At 32.3% G+C, this 19,790-nt stretch overlaps 3 protein-coding genes across 5 annotated transcripts in view; 2 read left to right on the forward strand and 1 right to left on the reverse strand.

Moving 5' to 3' along the window:
* Positions 1–734, reverse strand: part of pkn2b (protein kinase N2b) — a 68,361-nt gene extending 67,627 nt beyond the window's left edge. The window contains 1 exon segment of one of the 2 annotated variants that reach the window (NM_001290179.1): positions 338–734. In NM_001290179.1, the coding sequence (NP_001277108.1) occupies positions 338–358 (21 nt within the window). In that variant the 5' untranslated portion in view covers positions 359–734. 2 annotated transcript variants of the gene reach the window in all.
* Positions 1–19,790, forward strand: part of LOC147836356 (uncharacterized) — a 702,935-nt gene that overhangs the window by 311,735 nt on the left and 371,410 nt on the right. The window lies entirely within an intron of this gene.
* Positions 1–19,790, forward strand: part of kyat3.2 (kynurenine aminotransferase 3, tandem duplicate 2) — an 808,585-nt gene that overhangs the window by 126,454 nt on the left and 662,341 nt on the right. The window lies entirely within an intron of this gene.

Genomic DNA, 19,790 nt, shown 5'->3' on the forward strand with positions numbered 1-19,790 from the left:
AAACAAAGTAACATCATGACTGCACCAGTTACAAGAGCTATGCGAACAAGCACAAACATTGCACGACTGCCTTTCTTCGTATAAATTCGATCACGTTTCATGTATAACTTAATAGTTTAGCTATGGACTGGGATTGAAGCAACAGTTGGTTTCTGTGTCAATATTTCTAGGCCACATTTAACCCTTTCAGACACAGTTAAAAGTCACTACGCCAATCCTTAAGTCAAATGTTGACATTTTAAAGTGGTGTCCAGACGAAAACATAGAAGTCGCGATTAAAGTGTGTTGATGGTGTCGAAGCGCGCGGTTAGTAAACATTAGATAAAACAAGTCTCACCTGCACGGAATCGGCCGCCATCTTGCCTCTTAATAACTTTGAATCAAACTCAAGGGAGCAAAAAGGAGGAATGTCAGTAAGAAGTTAAACCTCTCCGCTCCTCTCCAAGTTAGCACGTATATCTTCCTGAGACTGAAGAAAACACATCGGATCCACGACTACTGCTATTCCACAGCGCAGCCGGTAAACTTTCCAATTCCCATGACGCTGCCGAAATATCCTTGTTTGATATATAGGAACGCAGTTGTGTAAAAGCTCGAAAAGTTTCAAGAAATCAGTGCGATGGTTTTCCGTGACAGATCCACGCAGAGGGACGTGGAAATGCGGCTGTTTTGAATGCGTGTATTGTTGAACACGCTCCTCTCCTCTGCTCTCCCAGCTGGAGTCAAATCCTACACTTCCAGTCATGTGATCAGAAACTCTATGCAAGCATTTTCCCATGAGTGTCCATGTTCACTGCCAAATATAGAGTTTAAATCATTCTTGTATATTTACTAGAGCGTTGTATCAGATTACATCACCGCGTAACGCTGGATAATTATAAAAACACATCAAACGGTAATTACACATTTGTTGATTATTTTTTTCACAGTACTGAGGTGGGGCTCAGTTTTTTTTTTCTTTTTTCCTTGTAAGCTTCAACCTGTCAGAATGAATGGGTGTTTAGTTAACCAAGATTTGTGTCAAAGATGAAATGTAAAAACGTGATTTAGAGAAGACCCATAAATTATTATTTTATTTATTTATTTTTATTTAAATATTTGTACATTTTTATCAGGCTTTAAAAAACTAAAAAAAAAAAAAAAAGTTAAATTAAAAGACTCTATTTAACAGTCACAGTGCAGCCCACAAATAGTGTTTAATGTTTTACTTTTATTGATTGTAAATTTTGTCATATTTTAATTCAATTTATTATTATTATTATTATTATTATTATTATTATTTACTTTTTAAATTATAATAACTTAATTTGTACGCTTCTAAATATTTTAATATGTAGAGGTCAGAATAAGAATGCTATTTATTTTTATATGAATATTTTGCATTAAAATGACGGTTCATGTTATTGCATGCAATTTTGACATTTTAGTTCCAGGTTTTTTTAAAACTTTAAATTAGTTACATATGTATTTAAAATTTCTTCATGTATAAAATTTGTTTTTGACATTTTAATTTCACATGGAAACCAAAATAGGTTGCCAAATAAATAAAATAAACAAATAAATACAATAATAATAATAATAGTGGCGCAGTAGGTATTGCTGTTCATTCTGCTGTGGCGACCCTGGATTAATAAAGGGACTAAGCCGACAAGAAGATGAATGAATAACAATAATATATAGTTAATATTTTTTCAGGCTGCACGGTGATGCAGTGGGTAGCACGTTCGCCTCACAGCAAGAAGGGCGCTGACTCTAGACCTAGCTGGGTCAGTTGGTGTTTTTGTGTGGAGTTTGCATGTTCTCCCTGTGTGCACGTGGGTTTTCTCTGGGTGCTCCACTTTCCCCCACAAGACATGCGCAATAGGTGAATTGGATGGAGTAAATTGTCCATAGTGTATGTGTGTGAATGAGTGTGTATGGATGTTTCCTAGTGATGGGTTGCAGCTGGAAGGGCATCTGCTGCGTAAAACATATGCTGTATAAGTTGGCGGTTCATTCCGCTGTGGCGACACCAGATTAATAATGAGACTAAGCCAAAAAGAAACTTAATGAATGAGTATGAGAATGAGAGCATGATAATATAATATAATATAATATAATATAATATAATATAATATAATATAATATAATATAATATAATTAATATAATTAATATAATTTGATATAATATAATAATGCTTCATTAATTATTATAATGATTAATTATTATTTTAATATTAATTTAAATAATAATATTAATAATAATATTGCAATTAATATAATGTAATATAGTAATGCTTCATTAATTATTATAATTATTTTAATTATAATTATAATATTAACTTTAATAATATATTACAGTTAATATAATATAATAATGCTTCATTAATTATTATAATTATTAATTATATTTATATTATTCATTTAAATAATAATAATAATCTGCTACCATATCACATTTAAAACATTGTTAATATTAATCTCCCTGTAACCTAAATGTCTTTCATCAACAACAAAACAACAGTACCCCTGTTCTGCAGATGATTTTTAAAGCCAAGACACAAATTTGTAAATCATTTGGTCCGGCAGCTGCAGAGGGAACTAAGAGCAAACTATAATACACACATTGTAACTGTGAACTGTGATCTTTATTCATTCATCTTTTCAAGTTTTCTCAGATTTCTCTCTCTTTTTTCTTAATAAATCCAACAACAACATTTTATCTTTTGTTCATAAATCCGTCTTTTTTGCGATCTACATTGGTTTTGAATGAGAATTTGCTTCACCTTCTGTTTGAAACCTTTGTAACCACCGCTGGCTTTCTGACCGCAGCTTCCAAAGAGCCAAAAGCTTGAAACTTCCTGTGGTAACAATTGGACTTCCTGTGTTAGACCATGTGTTTCTCTATCATACTTGATAATCTGCTCTTGCTTTAATAATGGGTTACACCAACACTCTCAGCACAGGGTACTGAACATCATACTTAAGTGTAAAAATGACAATAGCATCCCAAAAGTTCTTCATTTGGAATGATGGCGACATACTTTGGTTTTCAGTGGGAGTTTCGTGCCATCATTTGCATTACTTTAAAACTGCTGTTCTAATAGGATAGATGTTTAAGGTGCTTTTATCTGCTTTATGGAGAAGAGAATATTACCATAAAAGTATAAATTCAATATTAGCTCTGTGTAATCACATGGGAAACCAGTAAAACCAGTCTCTGCGGCAATAGGGTTAATAATAGCAATTGATTTCTTGTGTGTGTATGTTGCAATAGGAGCAGGCCCAATGCGTCATATGTGAAGGACATATGCGAGATAAATAAATATGAAGGACTTATGCAAAACAAATGAGAAGGACTCTATAAATAAATAATGTATTTTTTTTTTCTCTCGAAGTAATAATAATTAAAATGTAAGTCAAACTATTGAGGTTCTTTTTAAAGACTATTGTTGATGATAATGAAAAAATAAATCATTCATTATTAGTCCCTTTATTAATCAGGGGTTACCTAAGGATACCCTTCCAGCTGCAACCCAACACTGGCAAAACCCATACACTCATATTCACACATGAGTGAATTCACCTATAGCACATGTCTTTGGACTTTGCAGGGAAAACCGGAGTACCCGGAGGAAACCTACACCAACACAGGGAGAACATGCAAACAACACAGAAATGCAGACTGACCCAGCTGAGGCTCAAACCAGTTGCCTTCTTGCTGTGAGGTGACAGTGCTGCCCACTGTGCCACCTCACCGCCCCTTATTAACAATATAAATGTTGAATAATAATAATACAAAGTGTTATTTATTTATTCAGTGGCTTAGTCCTTTTATTCACCAGTGGTTGCCACAGCGGAATGAACCACCAACTTATCCAGCATATGTTTTAATCAGCAAATGCCCTTCCAGCTGCAACCCAGTACTGGGAAACACCATACCCATGTATTCTACATCACCCAACCCGCTCTGAGTTGGGATCGAACCAGCGACCTTCCGCATGGGAGTTGGTTGCTCTAACAAGGCTTCAGACCATGGCTTCTACTATCTGTCGCTAGAGCACTTTCAGAGGTCAGAGAAGTGAGGTTTACCTGCACAGCACTTACTAGCTGGCCTCTGTTACACTAACCACTGGGCCACAATGTTGCCACTGTAGTGTTGTTATTATTATTATTATTAAAATGTATAATAATGATTTTAATAATAACAACAATAACAACAACAACAATAATAATAATAATAATAATAATAATAATAATAATAATAATGATTAGTTTAATATTTGAAATGCTAAAATAGCTAAACTAATACAGGAGACAAGGTGTTTATTATTTTTTTCCCACCGTACTTCTAGATAAGGACACCAAAATCCTACAGCATTTAGTATCAATTAAAAATGATCTGCATTGTATAAATACTCTCAAAATAATGGCCATTTGGATGTTTAAGTGACTAAAAAAACAATATATCATCGAACTGCTATTAAACTGCACAGCGGCAAGGGCATTGAATGTAAGGACTGAATTCAGTATACGTCTGTTTTGATATCAGTTTTGGGAAAAGCAGTTCTAGAAAGCTACAGCACATTCGCTTTGGAATACCAGCTACACTCGTAGATATTGACCTGTGTTTGTCCTCCATCTAGTGGTCAGTTGTAATATTAGAGGTTACTACAGTGACTAAAATAGAAAATATAGTAGCCTAATGAGAAGACGAAAGAAAGAAAGATTTTTTTCATTACTATTTTAGAATTAATTACTAATAAATATAATTACAGATTTGGCAAAAAGTCATGTGCTGTGTGCAGGCATTTTTCAGAAAATATTGTATTAACATTAAATCAAACGTGGCAGAAAGACACTAAATAAATAAATAATTAAATGAATGAATGAATGAGTTAATGAATAAATAAATAAATAAATAAATAAATGTTAAGTATATTAAAGACATTGCGACTCTCATTCGATTATGAGAATTTATCCAGTGCACATATTTAGTTAAGACAGCCTCCGATCAGAGCAAATTCAGTGGTAACTATGTGCACAGGATATTGGTGACACCAGAATAAAATATTTATGAATTTGAGCATTCTTAAAAATATATAATTTCTAATATTATTAGAAATTATAGTTTTAAAATAAATTTTAATGTGAAGCTCTTTGAATTACCATTGGGTATATAATGAACTACAAACTTCCCATGCTTTGCCTTATGACTCAATTTAAACATTTAATTGAAATGAATTGAATGTCACATAAATTCATTGGTGCTTTGTTGCTAAAGAAATAATCCTGTTTTTTAGTTTATTTTAATTTTTTTTTATTTTTAGTTGTTTTCTTTTTTAAGTCTCTTAGACTTCTTTACATTTTTTTTTGTTTGTTTTCACACATTGGTAGTTATTTTTAAAAGTAACATATTACAACCTTATTCCTTAGTCTTACCCTTAAAAAAAGGCAAAATAAGAACACATATACATCCATATCAGGTTCCTAAATAGTGATGTATTTTGACTTAAGATTTATAAATTTTTTAATTTTTTTTACTAAGCTATGTTAAGCTGCCTTTACATAGTTGTAAAAAGCACTATGGAAATAAAGATGAATCATATTTCACTGACTTTCTTTACCCTTGGCTTCACATAATTACATCAACATCCACATCACATATAACACAGAAATACGATCAACACAAATACATTCAATATCATCACATTAAAAACTCGATTAATCCTATTTCTACCGATTCCTACTTAAAGCAAAAGTTCCAATGAAGAAATAACTGTTATTCCATATTCATGCCACAGGGGGCGCTAATAGATTTCAAAAGGGAACAGTGTGATCCAAATCCTCCCCAACCCCCCTTCTAAAATCTATGCACAGACACTTAATTAAGACAAAGCTGATGCCCACACTCAGCCTACATATATAAAGTAATGACGTATCTGTACTAAGCAATTAAAGGCATTCATCATGGTCAATTACAGTAGGAAGAGACAGAGATGCATTTCTCACTGTATACACATTTGAACTTGCGCCACATTGTTTTAGATTGAGATTTTTTTAAATGCTGAAATGCAGTTTTCATTTATATTTTAATTCAAATAGGTTTTCAGATTGCCTTTTTACATTTATTTTTAAATTATTAATACTTAATTCTACAGATGGCAAATGATTGTAATGAATCCGGATTAATTCTGCATCTGGCAAAGAGCGGAAACAACATTACCCCAAAAAAAAAAAAAAAAAGAAAAGAAAAACAACAGTGAAAAAAATTACAGTTCAAGCCACAGCAGGTGTTGACCATTCATTTAGACTTTTTCATAACCATGTTGCCCAACTCAATTATCCATAGCTTATCCCAGATATCCATTTTTATAGACATTCAAACCGCTTGCTGTTTTCAGTCCTTAATCCCCTGTGAATGTGCAGTGAGGGATCAACTTTAAAACATGACAGCTGTCAATGCCAGGGTTAAAGAGAACAGCACCTAACTTAATCTCCGTATTAACCAGAGCAAATAACAAATGTAAATAATTACCTGTGTCACCTTTGACACTCATAAATACGGTAATCAAACTCTGGCTTAGCAGGTAAAGCTCCATGTTCATGTTTCTTTTTACATGCAAGGTAAGATATTTCTGATTTGATTTAATAAAATAATTTCTTTTTTTTTCTGACAAAGAAAAACTTCTAATTCTACAATAAAATTTATTTTAATAATATTTACACAAAGCCTAAAATGTTAGGATGCAGCATTTCTTAAAAAAAAATATTTGTATAAAAAAATAAAAATCTCACAACTATAGTCTATTATTGTTACATTTAGATGTATTACAGTTTTTCTCAATTGCTTAGGCTCAATTCTCAATTGAAATTTTTATTTTTTAAAACAATAAGTTTAGATGTCTGTATCATAGGTTATTGTTCACTTCAGGGTGAATAAATCTTATTGATTTAAACAAATTGCTAAGGCTTTGGCACATGTCTGCAAAGTACAACTTTCAGTTGTTTGGACAAAAACTGGCGACGCAGTGGCACAGTGGGTAGCACGTTCGCTTCACAGCAAGAAGGTCGCTGGTTTGATCCTTGGCTCAGTTGGCGTTTCTGTGTGGAGTTTGCATGTTCTCCCTGCTTTCGCGTTGGTTTCCTCCAGGTGCTCCAGTTTCCCCCACAGTCCAAAGACATGTGGTACAGGTGAATTGGGTAGGCTAAATTGTCCGTAGTGTATGAGTGTGTGTGTGTATGTTTCCCAGAGATGGGTTGTGGCTGGAAGGGCATCCGCTGCGTAAAAACTTGCTGGATAAGTTGGCGGTTCATTCCTCTGTGGCGACCCCGGATTAATAAAGGGACTAAGCCGGCAAGAAAATGAATGAATGAATGAATGAATGGACAAAAGCTAGTTGCATAATGCTTGTTGATCAAAACTGATGAGTCGGGTTTCATTTAAACTGTTAAAATCTCACAACTTCTCAATAAATTTTCATTGTGCAAGCCATCACACTCAAAACAATTTACTTACTTATTAAACATTTATATATGCACACATTTACACCATAACTATCTGATATTGACATTGTTGGTAATGTCTGCTAAATTGGTAAATGACCTGTTGTTGAAAAACAGTTTGTGTTATCTATCTATCATATATGGTACCATATATATTGCCCACAGCACAATCATTACATTCACAATCCTGAACTGCAGCATCTTGCTTGTGGCAGAACAATTGGAAGAAGTGTATTTCTGGCAAGGCCAACAAAAGCAACAGAATGTCCTACAAGAATAATTTTGTCATGGATGATATTTTGTAGTTTTTTGTATGTGGTAACATAAGAAATATTAAATATTCAATCGAGTGATTGGACAAATAAGATTGCACTTTGCATGTAATACATTTGTACACAAATACATGTACAGTATAAATACAAATGTTAATTCACTTATTTATTTATTTGTTTATTTATTTATGTACATTTGACTCATCTCAACAAATTTAATTTTTTAGATCTCAACAAATGTTTTTTATATATATTTATATATATATATATATATATATATATATATATATATATATATATATATGGTTGACTGTCATGGTAAAAAACAATAAAAAACAACTAATCATATTGAGCAGTGTGGCTCACACAACGACAAACACACTTTATGTTGTGGTGGCCTTGGCCAAATTACTGACACAATAACTTAGTTTTTAAGCATGAATGTAATGTTTTGGGGGAGTAACTACAGTTTGCAGACATGCAATAAAGTTCTGAAATTCCAGCAAACAGTTTAGACATAATGTGCCAAAGCAATTGAGAAAAACTGTAAATGACATCATGAAACACTATGATATACACATACTGTAAACTCAAAAAAAAAAAATGCTGCATTGCAAAAACAACAAAAACAATTTTGGTTTGTCCATATCATTTTTCATGTTATAGATATCTGCTCAAATAATTACTGCTAATGTACACTGCTGGTCAAAGGTTTGGGGTCAGTAGCATTTTTTTAATGTTTTAAAATTAGCTTGAGTCGACGGGGGGGCGCAGTAGGTATACTGTTGCCTCACAGTAAGAAGGTCGCTGGTTCGAGCCTCGGCTGGGTCAGTTGGCATTTCTGTGTGGAGTTTGCATGTTTTCCTTGTGTTCGCGTGGCTTTCCTCCGGGTGCTTATTCCAGTGATTTTAACGGTTAATTTTCAGTTTCTTTACTCCAGTCTTCAGTCACAAGATCCTTTAGAACCGTTTGCAGCATTTGCACAAAATAAGGAACAATAGAGGACAGTCTGATCTTCAACCACACAAAATTTGAACTCTCTGCTTGTCTGAAGTTTCACTCACATTTATCTTATAACATTAGAACCAAATGGGCTACAATCTTTTTTTCTTCTGATTCCTTGGCTCAAGCCGATTTAAATGCACTCCATGAAGTCATTTTCTTTCTTGAATTTTTTTTCCGCTATTTTGAAATTTTCGCTAAACATATTTGAACAAACTTGTCATGGGCCGTTTGTCCAATTTTCCAAAAATTAACTCTTATCTCGGTAATGCATTGACGTATTAACACCAAACTTGGTGTTTATTATCACAAATACGGTCTGCAGCATTTCAGTGCACTGTCACCTAGTCCGAAGATATAAAAAATAGCTTTTTTTTTTTGCTTGTAACTTTTCAACCATTTATATAAAATTGATGTCTGATTTTCCCTGGTCAGCCATTTTAGCTTTCGGCCATTTTAAATTATGTCAAAAATTTCTATATTTGATGCTTTGGCGAATTGTTATGAAAGTTACTAGCAGTCTTCGGGACTTTGCCCTGAAGGTGCTCAAAACGTTTCATCATAGCGCCATCTTTTGGTCAAACATTATAACAATTTTTATAAAGATGCTAACAACTTATGAGTATGATTCATTGTGACTATTGTTATGATAGTTGTGTTGATTCATTCCCTGAGTTTTCCTGAGAAAATCAATACCAATGATGTCCTAATTAACTGAACTTCCTGTCCACTATTTAGCCTTAAGTCAAAAACCTCATTTTTAAACTTTTCTTACACCGTTTTTTGCACCAAATTTTAACTAAGATCATCTTCAGAAAATCCTGACAAGAAGACGTTAGCATGATGCCCAAACTACATCTGAGGCTGTATCTCTGCGATAGTTAAAGATAATGACTCCAAATTTTAGGTCTGCCATTGTTGCCTCACGCTGACCACACCATAATAATTTGGTGACAGCGCCACTTATGGGTCAAGAATAATAAGATATTTATTAGCCATTAATAATGAAACTACAAATAACTTGCTAATAACTTTAGACTGCATGTGCTTATTTTGATAAAATTGGTCTCAAATTGTTCCTTGGGTCATGCCGACAACACAAATACCAATTATGCCACAATCTGCCAAACTTCCTGTCCTCCATTTTGATTTAGTTCAAAACATTCATTTATTTTGTCAAATTGACAAACAATTAAATTCTATAGACAGAAATCATACAAAATGTAACAACTTTAGAATAGTTTTGTCTATTGTCATGTAACACAACTTCCTGTCCACCATGTTGAATTAGTTAGAAAATTTGTTGTTTTGAACTCTCCATAAATTGTCAGCCCAATTTTCACCAAATAATAGACTGTGCTGCCAAAAAGTTATAGAATTTTCCTGCTACTCTGTAGCTTGTTGCCGTGCTTGTTCATGATGTGGCCGCTGGGCTGCTTGACCCCAATAATTGCTGCTTGAAGATGTTTGTATTACTGTTATTATTATTATTACTATTATTGTTATTATTATTATTATTATTATTATTATTATTATTATTATTACTGATATTAGTAATAAAAGCAATAATGACTGGAGAATTAATTTTAATCGAAAATTGTAATAAATATTCAACAATTTAACATTTTTTACATTTAATAAATTCCCCCTTGATGAACAGAATCATGTAAAAATAATAAATTAAAAAATAACTTTCCACAAACTCTTGACTGGTAGTGTATTTATAAACAATGCTGGATATTTCATCCCAAATGTTGGGTTAAATTTTGTTCAATAATTAGTTTAATTTAATAAATTAACACAGCCCAAAATTGACTTAAATTTGAGATAAAACCGAGAACAGGAAATAACCCAGGATTATTACAGTAAACAAGACAGACAGACAGACAGACAGACAGACAGACAGACAGACAGACAGACAGACAGACAGACAGATGGACAAACTTAAACTTAAACAAAATAATATGATCATCATTACAGTTTCTTGAATTAAAAAAAAAAAAGCTTTTTACAAAACCACACCAAAGTGTTAGAGAACACAGTACATTTGAGCCATGTGTTTTGAGCTGGATTTTTGTGTTGTTTGTCATTGACGCATCTGTTGTTCAGCAGGATGAATGCTTTCCTTGGGTGGCCTGACTAAGCTATTGTTGTTCTGATCTTGCACTTTTGTATGTGGCGTATTTGAAACAGTTGACAACGCAATTTGTAATCACAGATTTCTCTTCTCTTTCCTTCAGCGGTGTGAAGCAGATGGCAGTAGTTATGTTTATCAAGTGCACGAACATGTTGTGACATTCATGAGTTCTAGCTTACAGATCGGCCACCTGAGCCGTGACGCACACAACACACCTCATGTTTATACACACTGAGCCGTCTCAGACCACCAAAATATGCATCAAATATTTAGACTGAGGCAGATCTGTTTCAATGTGTTCAGCTGCCAAGGGAATTAATGCATTTTGATGCTTTCCATGCTGAGGTGAACCTCTGAAAGGACTGCTATCTTGAAAAAAAAAATAAAGAAAAATGTTTGTTTGGTGTGTTTAATTTGGCGTCAGTGGATGCACTTTGATTATGTAATAAAAGCTTTTACAATTTAATGCTTTCTTTACATTTCTATTAATATGCAAACCTCAGCTTAACAACTAAATGGTAACTATCTAAAGTAAATTATGTTTTATCATTTTTTTTTTATTAACCTTTATTTTCAGGAATGTATTTTAGGAATACATTTTATGGTTTAATATATTTTTAACTCATTAATAATAATTTATAATAATTTAAATAATTAAGTAATTATTTTAGAGCTTTATTAAGTACACTATCAGAAAAAAAGAGTACACTGTGGTACAAATAATGTTCCTTAAGGAACAGTTTTTTATCTTTGTAAAAGCTGTACCTTATATGGTACAGAAAAGACCTCGTATGATCTCAGAAATAAAGGTACGCGATCTGTCACTAGGGTGGTACCTTTTCATTTTTTACTTAAATGGTCCATATTGGTACCTCAAAAGTATATATTAGTACCTAAAAATTTTAACAGGAACACTTTTGTACCTTTTAGGTACTAATATGTACCCTTGAGGTATTAATATGGACCTTTTAGGATCAAATTTGTACCTTTCAAAAAGGTACCACCCCAGTGACAGCTCGCACATACAGAACCTTTATTTCTGAGAGTGTGGTACATTTTATGCTACGATTAAAATTAAGATACACAATTGTTCTCATAAAAAAGGTACGTACAATAAGTGTTAGACAACTCCTTTATCATTACAGTATTTATGAACATAAATATTACTAGAAAAGCAAAGTGATTTTATGAATAATATTACAACATAAATCATCTTTTAAAGGCATATGTTTAAAGAAACATTATTAACATATTAAATACTAAAATACAAAACAACTTTAAAACAAAACTATAGGAATTGTAAACTAAGCATTTAAGGCATTTTTAATAAACGTTTGGTAAGCATTTTCTGATAAATACGTTTTCATTATTGACATCCACACCTTTTGGCATTTGTTTTCTACTACGCACGTGAGCTGGCAACTGTCCTGCATGTACAAAGTGTTCATGCAGACATTTTAGTATTGTAAAGCTGATTAAAAAAATGTGCATGTCTTGTTAAAATATATTTGCATAATTCTATTTCTATTTTAGAATTAAGTAAATTAATTGAACTTTTAGGTGATTACAAAATATTGTGTGAATATTGTGTTTATATTGTACACGGGAGAATGAATTTCTATAAAAGATTTGTATAACGTGCTGTGAAATATTTAACAAAAAATAGATCTTTTGATTGGTGTTAAATTATTTTTTGTTCTTTATTGTAAATGGAAAAGGTGCATTTACACAAAAAGAAACAAAAAAAAAACTTTGTTTAAAAATGTATTTGATGTTTTATATTTACTGAAAATAAATTGACACATTTTGAATTGCTTTAGCAAAATGCCTTTAAATAGTTCTTGAAGAAACACATTTGACACTGTTAAGGTACAAAGTGTCTTGTCACTGTAATGGTACCTTCATGGATCAGATTTGTACCTTTGATGAAGGTGCAATATTGTATCTGCAGGTTTAAAAAAAAAAAGGTACATTTTGGTTTCCCATGGTAGAAATCATGTCCTTAAAGGTACAAACTGTATTGCTTCAAATGTGTTTCTTTGTGTTAAGGTACAATTTTGTTCCATTAAAAGGAACACTCCAGTGCCAAGGTTTGTATCTTCTTTGGTACAACATTGTACCATTTTTTTCTGAGAGTGTAGGGTTGAAGTTTTAGCTATTTGCATTGGTTTGTTTTTATAGTCTCTCTCTATATATGTACCCGTATACATACAGTATGTGTATATTATATATAAGCTATACAAAACTGGTCAAATAGATTTATATAAGAGTTCAGATGAAAAAAAAACTTCTAAGTGCAATCTGAAATTGTCTTTGAATATTAGCATTTTATGTCTTGACTCAGTAATTTCACGTGTATGGCAATATGAAGAGTTTATGTTAAAAGCGGTGAAAATAATCTATTATTTGCCATAAAAGTGAAATTACTGGATCAAGACATGGGAGCTCAAAGCCACAACATGTTCACCACAATTTACAGTTTAATCTCTAGAGGGCGCTATTGTACAGTAAGTCCGTGTTGAAACGCATATTTATTTCAGACAGAACATTTTTGGAAAGACATATGAGAACAAACAATATAATGTTCCCCAGGTTTTGAAAAGCTTGCATAATTGCCATACTCACAAAACAAACACCGCCTATAATGTTGTTGTTCTTCTTTCAAGAGACTGAGCAATTCTACATGTATAGGCCTAAGTTACTATAGTATAGCCCAGTCCAACCGAAAGTGAGAAATCCAAGTGAGAAGATTCTGCTAGACATGCAGGGGGTTGAACACTGAACCCCAATGATGTCCATTCTCTCACAAGCCATATGGCACACACACACACACACACACACACACACACGCCTCCAATAGCAGCTCGGTATGGCGCTCGCTGGCGAACATCTTGCCGGACACATAATTAATTTGCCCCGGCGTCTGCCATTTATTTTCCAACCTACATTTTGTTAATTGGACAGAGGAGGTTAAAATCAAATGATGTCTCCGGCTATGCTCGAGTCCGCTAATTGTACCGAATTTATTATTATTATTATTATTTTTTCTTTGCAAGAAAGACTGACTGGCTGGCGGGAATATGAAGTCATGAGTGATCTTTGCCGGGTGCTTGAGGGAGATTGTTGTCATTAAATAAGAGAAAGTGTCATTCATTTCTATGTGTGCTTTGTGCGCAGATGAACCTCACAGATGTTCATGGCCTTTATTAATACACTAATGAGTGGAGGGATTATAGTGCTAATGATGTCAAAGGTGTTAATGCCACAATGGACAGACTCGAGGTCAGCAACGCCTGCAGAAATAACAGCAGAGAGGCCTGGAGATCTAGAGTCCATCACTGCTTTGAGGTATCTCTGTATATTCATGTGATTTATATATCAACAGACTTTAATGAACCAATTTTAATTAGTTTTTATCAGGGGACTTATAACATAAACAGACAGCATAATATGTAGGCCTAGGCTACATTACTCTTTGTGTTTGGTAAATTTACATTTTATGCGTTTTAAAAGGCTTTTATGGTCAAAAAGCCACATTTGTCTGATTAAAAAAAAAAAAAAAAAAAAGTAAGGTTGTGAAATATTTACTTTTGTTGTTCTCAATTGTAACAGGCCAATATATCTTAAAATGTCATTGATTTTTGTGATAGCAAATCTGAATTTTAAGCATCTTTACTACAGTATTCAGTGTCACATTCATCACTTAAATAATTTGATTTGGGGCTCAAGAAATATTTTTTATGAATAAACTGAAAGCAAGTGAGCTGCATTTTGTAATGACCATTATTATGGTTGTTGTTCTTGATTAATATCTTTACTGCCTTACATAAAACCTTAAGTTAAATAATAATAATAATAATACATCTTACATATTATTTATATTTGATATTTCAAAGATTCATATCATTGCAAATGATTTTGCCATTTTAAACCTTTATTTTTTCTTTTTATATAATTTAGGTTTCATGTTGCATTAAAAAAATATATCTATTTTCTTTGCATAATTAGGTGTAATTATATCAACCATCAAAACATAAAAAAACAAGATAACTAAAACATTTATTAATTCATTCATTTTCTTTTCAGCCCTTAGTCCCTTTATTAATCTTGGGTCGCCACAGCTTATCCAGCATATATTTTATGCAGCGCATGCCCTTCCAGCTGCAAATCATCACTGGGAAACACCCATACACACACCAATAATTTTTTTTGCTTGTTTAAACTACCTATTTAAAATGAGCTAAAACAACACAATTCTTGAAATTTTATTGGGACAACTTATTTTTTTATGTTCAATTCACAGAAATTTGTCAAAAGTGTTAAGTTAACTTAATCAATTTGTGTTTGGGCGATATTAATAAACTGTGTGGATTCCTGCATTTTTACAGTGCACTCTCATTCACACGTATACTATGGGCAATTTATCTTACCTAAGTTATTATTATTATTATTTTTTTATATTATTATTATTATTATGTTCTATTCAATCTTACTCTCTCTAAATTTTTACACTGTAGTATTTGTCCAAATAATTACCTGTTAAAATGTTTTCTGTTTGGTTAAACTACTTATTTAAAATAAGCTGAATCAACACAATTCTTGATTTTTTTTGTGTTCAACTGTTTTATGTTTAATCCACTTAAATTTATAAAAACTAATAGGTTAACTTAATTCTTTCATGTTGTCCCAATATAAATCGATAGTATGGAACCCATAATTTTTTTTTTTTTTTTTTAGTTTAGGGGCTTTTAACTTTTTATTTAGAAGTTAACCTGAGCTCATCTTTTCTTGAATTAAAATCCAAATGACTGTTTAACAATTCCACCAATTCATTTCCATTAGTATTTTATCTCTGAAGAAAGAGCTGAGTGACATTACAATATCACCTGGAATGTCTTCAACTGTTGATTCATTTGTCTCTGAACCTCGGCGTTTTAGAAGAGAATTGGGTGCAATTGTCACATCGATATCTTTATTAATATCTCAAGGAACTGATGTGGGCTTATTGAACATCTGAAACGCTGTTAAATATTTTGTCACAACGAACCGCAGACTGGCGATCAGTGGGAGGGAGAAAGTGAAAGATTTTATTTTTCTTCTGAAGTCTAATTCTCCCATTTCTGACTCACAGAGCAGCTCTGAATGTGTGTTTCTATGTTCATCTCATATAGTGTGTGTTTAAGCACTTGGGCGAATGGCAACTGAGAACTCACACATTCAGAGTGCTCTCATCGCCCATCTGTTGTTTTTTTCATTTGTTGTCTTTTTGATTATAGGGTGGAGAGAGGAGGAGGAGGTTTGATATCTGTTAATAAGCGCATAATTCAACTTTATTACTAATGCAACCATTAATGATAATTTCAGCACTTAATTACAAATGGTGATGAATAAAAATTACATTCAAATAGTAATCTTTCTGCAAGCAGAGTTAATTAAAATAATTTGTTAAGAGAAATATAGATTTAAATGTGATACAATGAAAAATAACAGTAAAGAAAATACACTGGACATATTTATCTTTTCTTTACTTAATGTGTATATAATATACATTACCAAAACATTAAGAAAATAAATACAAACAAATAGAAGTAAAGACAATATACAGGAAATATTTCTCTTTTCTTTAATGAATGTGCATATTACCAAAACATAAACAATTGAATTATAACAAATAAATTATTTTTATATTTCTGACAGTATCTTAATTTTGTCTTAATCTATCAAAAACAACAAAAGTAAAGCATGTATTAAATAATAAATACAAATATTAATGATGATTTTTGTATTATTATTAAGTTAAATCACGTTATTTATAATAAATTAATATAAATCACTTAATATAATCACAAGTAATGTTAAATAAAATTATGTTAGAATATTCTTGCAATGTGCAGTGATTGAAAATAATACATTAAAAAAAATCACACCTCACAGCAAGAAGGTCGCTGGTTCGAGCCTCACCTGGGTCAGTTGGCATTACTGTGTGGAGTTTGCATGTTCTCCCCGTGTTGGCGTGGGTTTCCTTCAGGTGCACCGGTTTCCCCTCACAAGTCCAAAGACATGCAGTATAGGTGAATTGGGTAAGCTAAATTGTCTGTAGTCTAGGTGTGTGAATTAGTGTGTATGGATGTTTCCCAGTGATGGGTTTGCGGCTTGAAGGGCATCTGCTGTGTAAAACATATGCTGGATAAGTTGGAGGTTCATTCTGTTGTATCGACCCCAGATTAATAAAGGGACTAAGCTGAAAAGAAAATGAATGAATGAATGAATGAATGAATGAATGAAAAATTGACCAAAATAGCTTGCAAGGTGACGGACAATAACAAGGTAAAGGACAATATGCTCCTGTTTTCAATTCACGTTGAGTCTCTGTCATTCAGTAACACTATATTCCACAGTTATGAATTTAATTAAGCTAATTGACTATTAAAGACAGACTTAACTATGATTATAAAAAAGAAAATATACGACTGTTCTTGCTTTTCATTCTTAGTAAACATTAGTAGATGATCACAGTTATTATCTAAATGATGGCAGTAGTGTCAGATTCTTGACCAAGAGAGGAAGGGCGAGAAAAACACTTGTCTAGTCATATTTCCTTTAGCATTCACACAGGATGTCTGTGTGGCCCATTACTTCATGCTGTGTTTTCTCATCGGATTAAAAGGAGGATATATATGTGGAATTTAGAAAGGTTATTAGCGATACCAGTGGTCATTATGTGAACTGCAGCCAGCAACTTTGTACAAGATAATAAACATGAGACCAGTGTTGGGAAAGTTACTCACAAAAACAAACCGAAAAAAAAGAAATAAATGAAATACTTATTACATACATTTTTATAATAACAAAACTACTTTGTCTGAAATCTGACTTATGTAACTTAATTACACTAAGCAGGCTTATTTTATTACTTCATTTGAAAACTAGAAAATCCATATAAATCTCAACGTAGATGCAATAGAAATTAAACTCTTAATTATTTAAATATAAGACAAATAGGACCTTTTTAACACTTAAAAATGTAAAGCATTACATGCATTTAAACACTAAACATTTTAAAGTACTGACAACATATGTTATAGATGCTATAAAAAAAAACAAGCATCTGCAATTATCTTGATAAGTGTAGCCTTCTTTAGTAGAGCAACAAAAGTATTCTGCAAAATATTTATAAAAAAGATTTATCTGCATCTCTGAATTGATTTATACAACTGTTGAGTTTATGAACAATATATAAGGCAACTCCTTAATAAATAACTGCACTGCTGTACACACAGTTTTTATTTTCATTTGTTTATTTTATAAAAGTAAAAGAAGCTGCAAATATTAGCGATCTGTGCTGGATAGTAACGGATTATGTGTAATGTGGATTGCATAATTAAAAAATGAAGCAGGCCTAGTAGTAATTAGATTATATATTACATTTTTAAGTACTTATAAGCAGATTACAGTTAGCCTACTTTTTATTAATTGCTAGATTACATATTAAAATTTATAGTTTGGATCATTGTTTCAATTATATTTAATGGGATCTATTAATTATGGGTTCTAATATATACATATATATATATATATATATTTGGTTTTTAAATGTTTTATCACCTCTATTTAAATTAAATTAAATTAATAATTTTTAAACCCATTGTTGCTTATTCACAAACCCCCTTATAGGAAAATCTATAGCGTTTAATCCACTTCATATTGCTAATGACAAACAATAAAATGTATTTTCTTTCTTCAAAAAGTTGTCAGAAAAAAGTGTCATTTAGATTATGTTACAAACAACAAAAATAACAAAAATCACCTGTATTTTGTAGTTATGGACTACAGTTTATAAGTACCCAGCAGAGTGATATACTAGTAACAAACATCTAGACACTGCCCATACTGTTGAGAACTGCATTTAAAGAAATAATTATGTAAATGTGTGCAATGCACCTTCATCTCAATAACAAAATAAATACACAAGAAAAAGGACAGCGGTGAGAAAACAGCAGTTATAAAAAGCAGCTCATCTCAGTGACATGGATATGTTTGCACAAACTCTGTCATTCACCAGCATTGTGTCAACAGATGGCATATAATTAAAGCATGTGTAAACACCATATCTTTTTGATATATATATATATATATATATATATATATATATATATATATATATATATATATATATATATATATATATATATATATATATATATATATATATAAACACCCTTTCTAGTCATTTCCATAGGAAATCAATCTGCAGGCCTGTCAAAACCTTTTTTTAAATTAAGAAAAATTTAATTTTTGCATTGTTCTTTATTCACACATTGGTGCAAAATAATAATAATTCCTATATATTTTTAATTTTATTATTAAATATCAGGGATACAAAAATAATGTTCTAGTACATTAAATCATTGTTTTATACTTTGTCCATGATTTTCAATCATTCGATGCTAAACCACTTTTAAATCCCTGAGAGTGTGTGGTGGTCATATTAAATCATCTTTATTGCTAACAAAACATCACACAAACAGTAATCTGGTTTCTAATAACCAAAATTAGTTTCCATTTCATCACGCACTGAATCATTTAAGGAACCAGCCTGGAGTTGGGGACAATATCTACGGCAAACCCCCACATAAACAGACAAAAAAGCCTCAGGCTCCCTCATTTGTTTCCAAGGTAGGCCACACCGCGGCTAATTTAAGCGAGAGGTACGCTGGAGGTGGAATATGAAACGGGAAAGGGCCTAATGAGGCTTTAAACCACGGGCCGGTACGCGAGGGGTTAACGACATTACAAATTACGGCAGCGGAAAGTTGGTCGTGTTCCTCCGGGCGGCGGCACCGCCAGACAGCGCGAGCGCAGCAGCTGCGCGCGGAGGGGCGGCTCGTGGAGGG

This window comes from Danio rerio, chromosome 6 (genome assembly GCF_052040795.2).
Source record: "Danio rerio strain M-AB ecotype USA chromosome 6, GRCz13ab, whole genome shotgun sequence".
NCBI classification, from domain to species: Eukaryota; Metazoa; Chordata; class Actinopteri; order Cypriniformes; family Danionidae; genus Danio; species Danio rerio.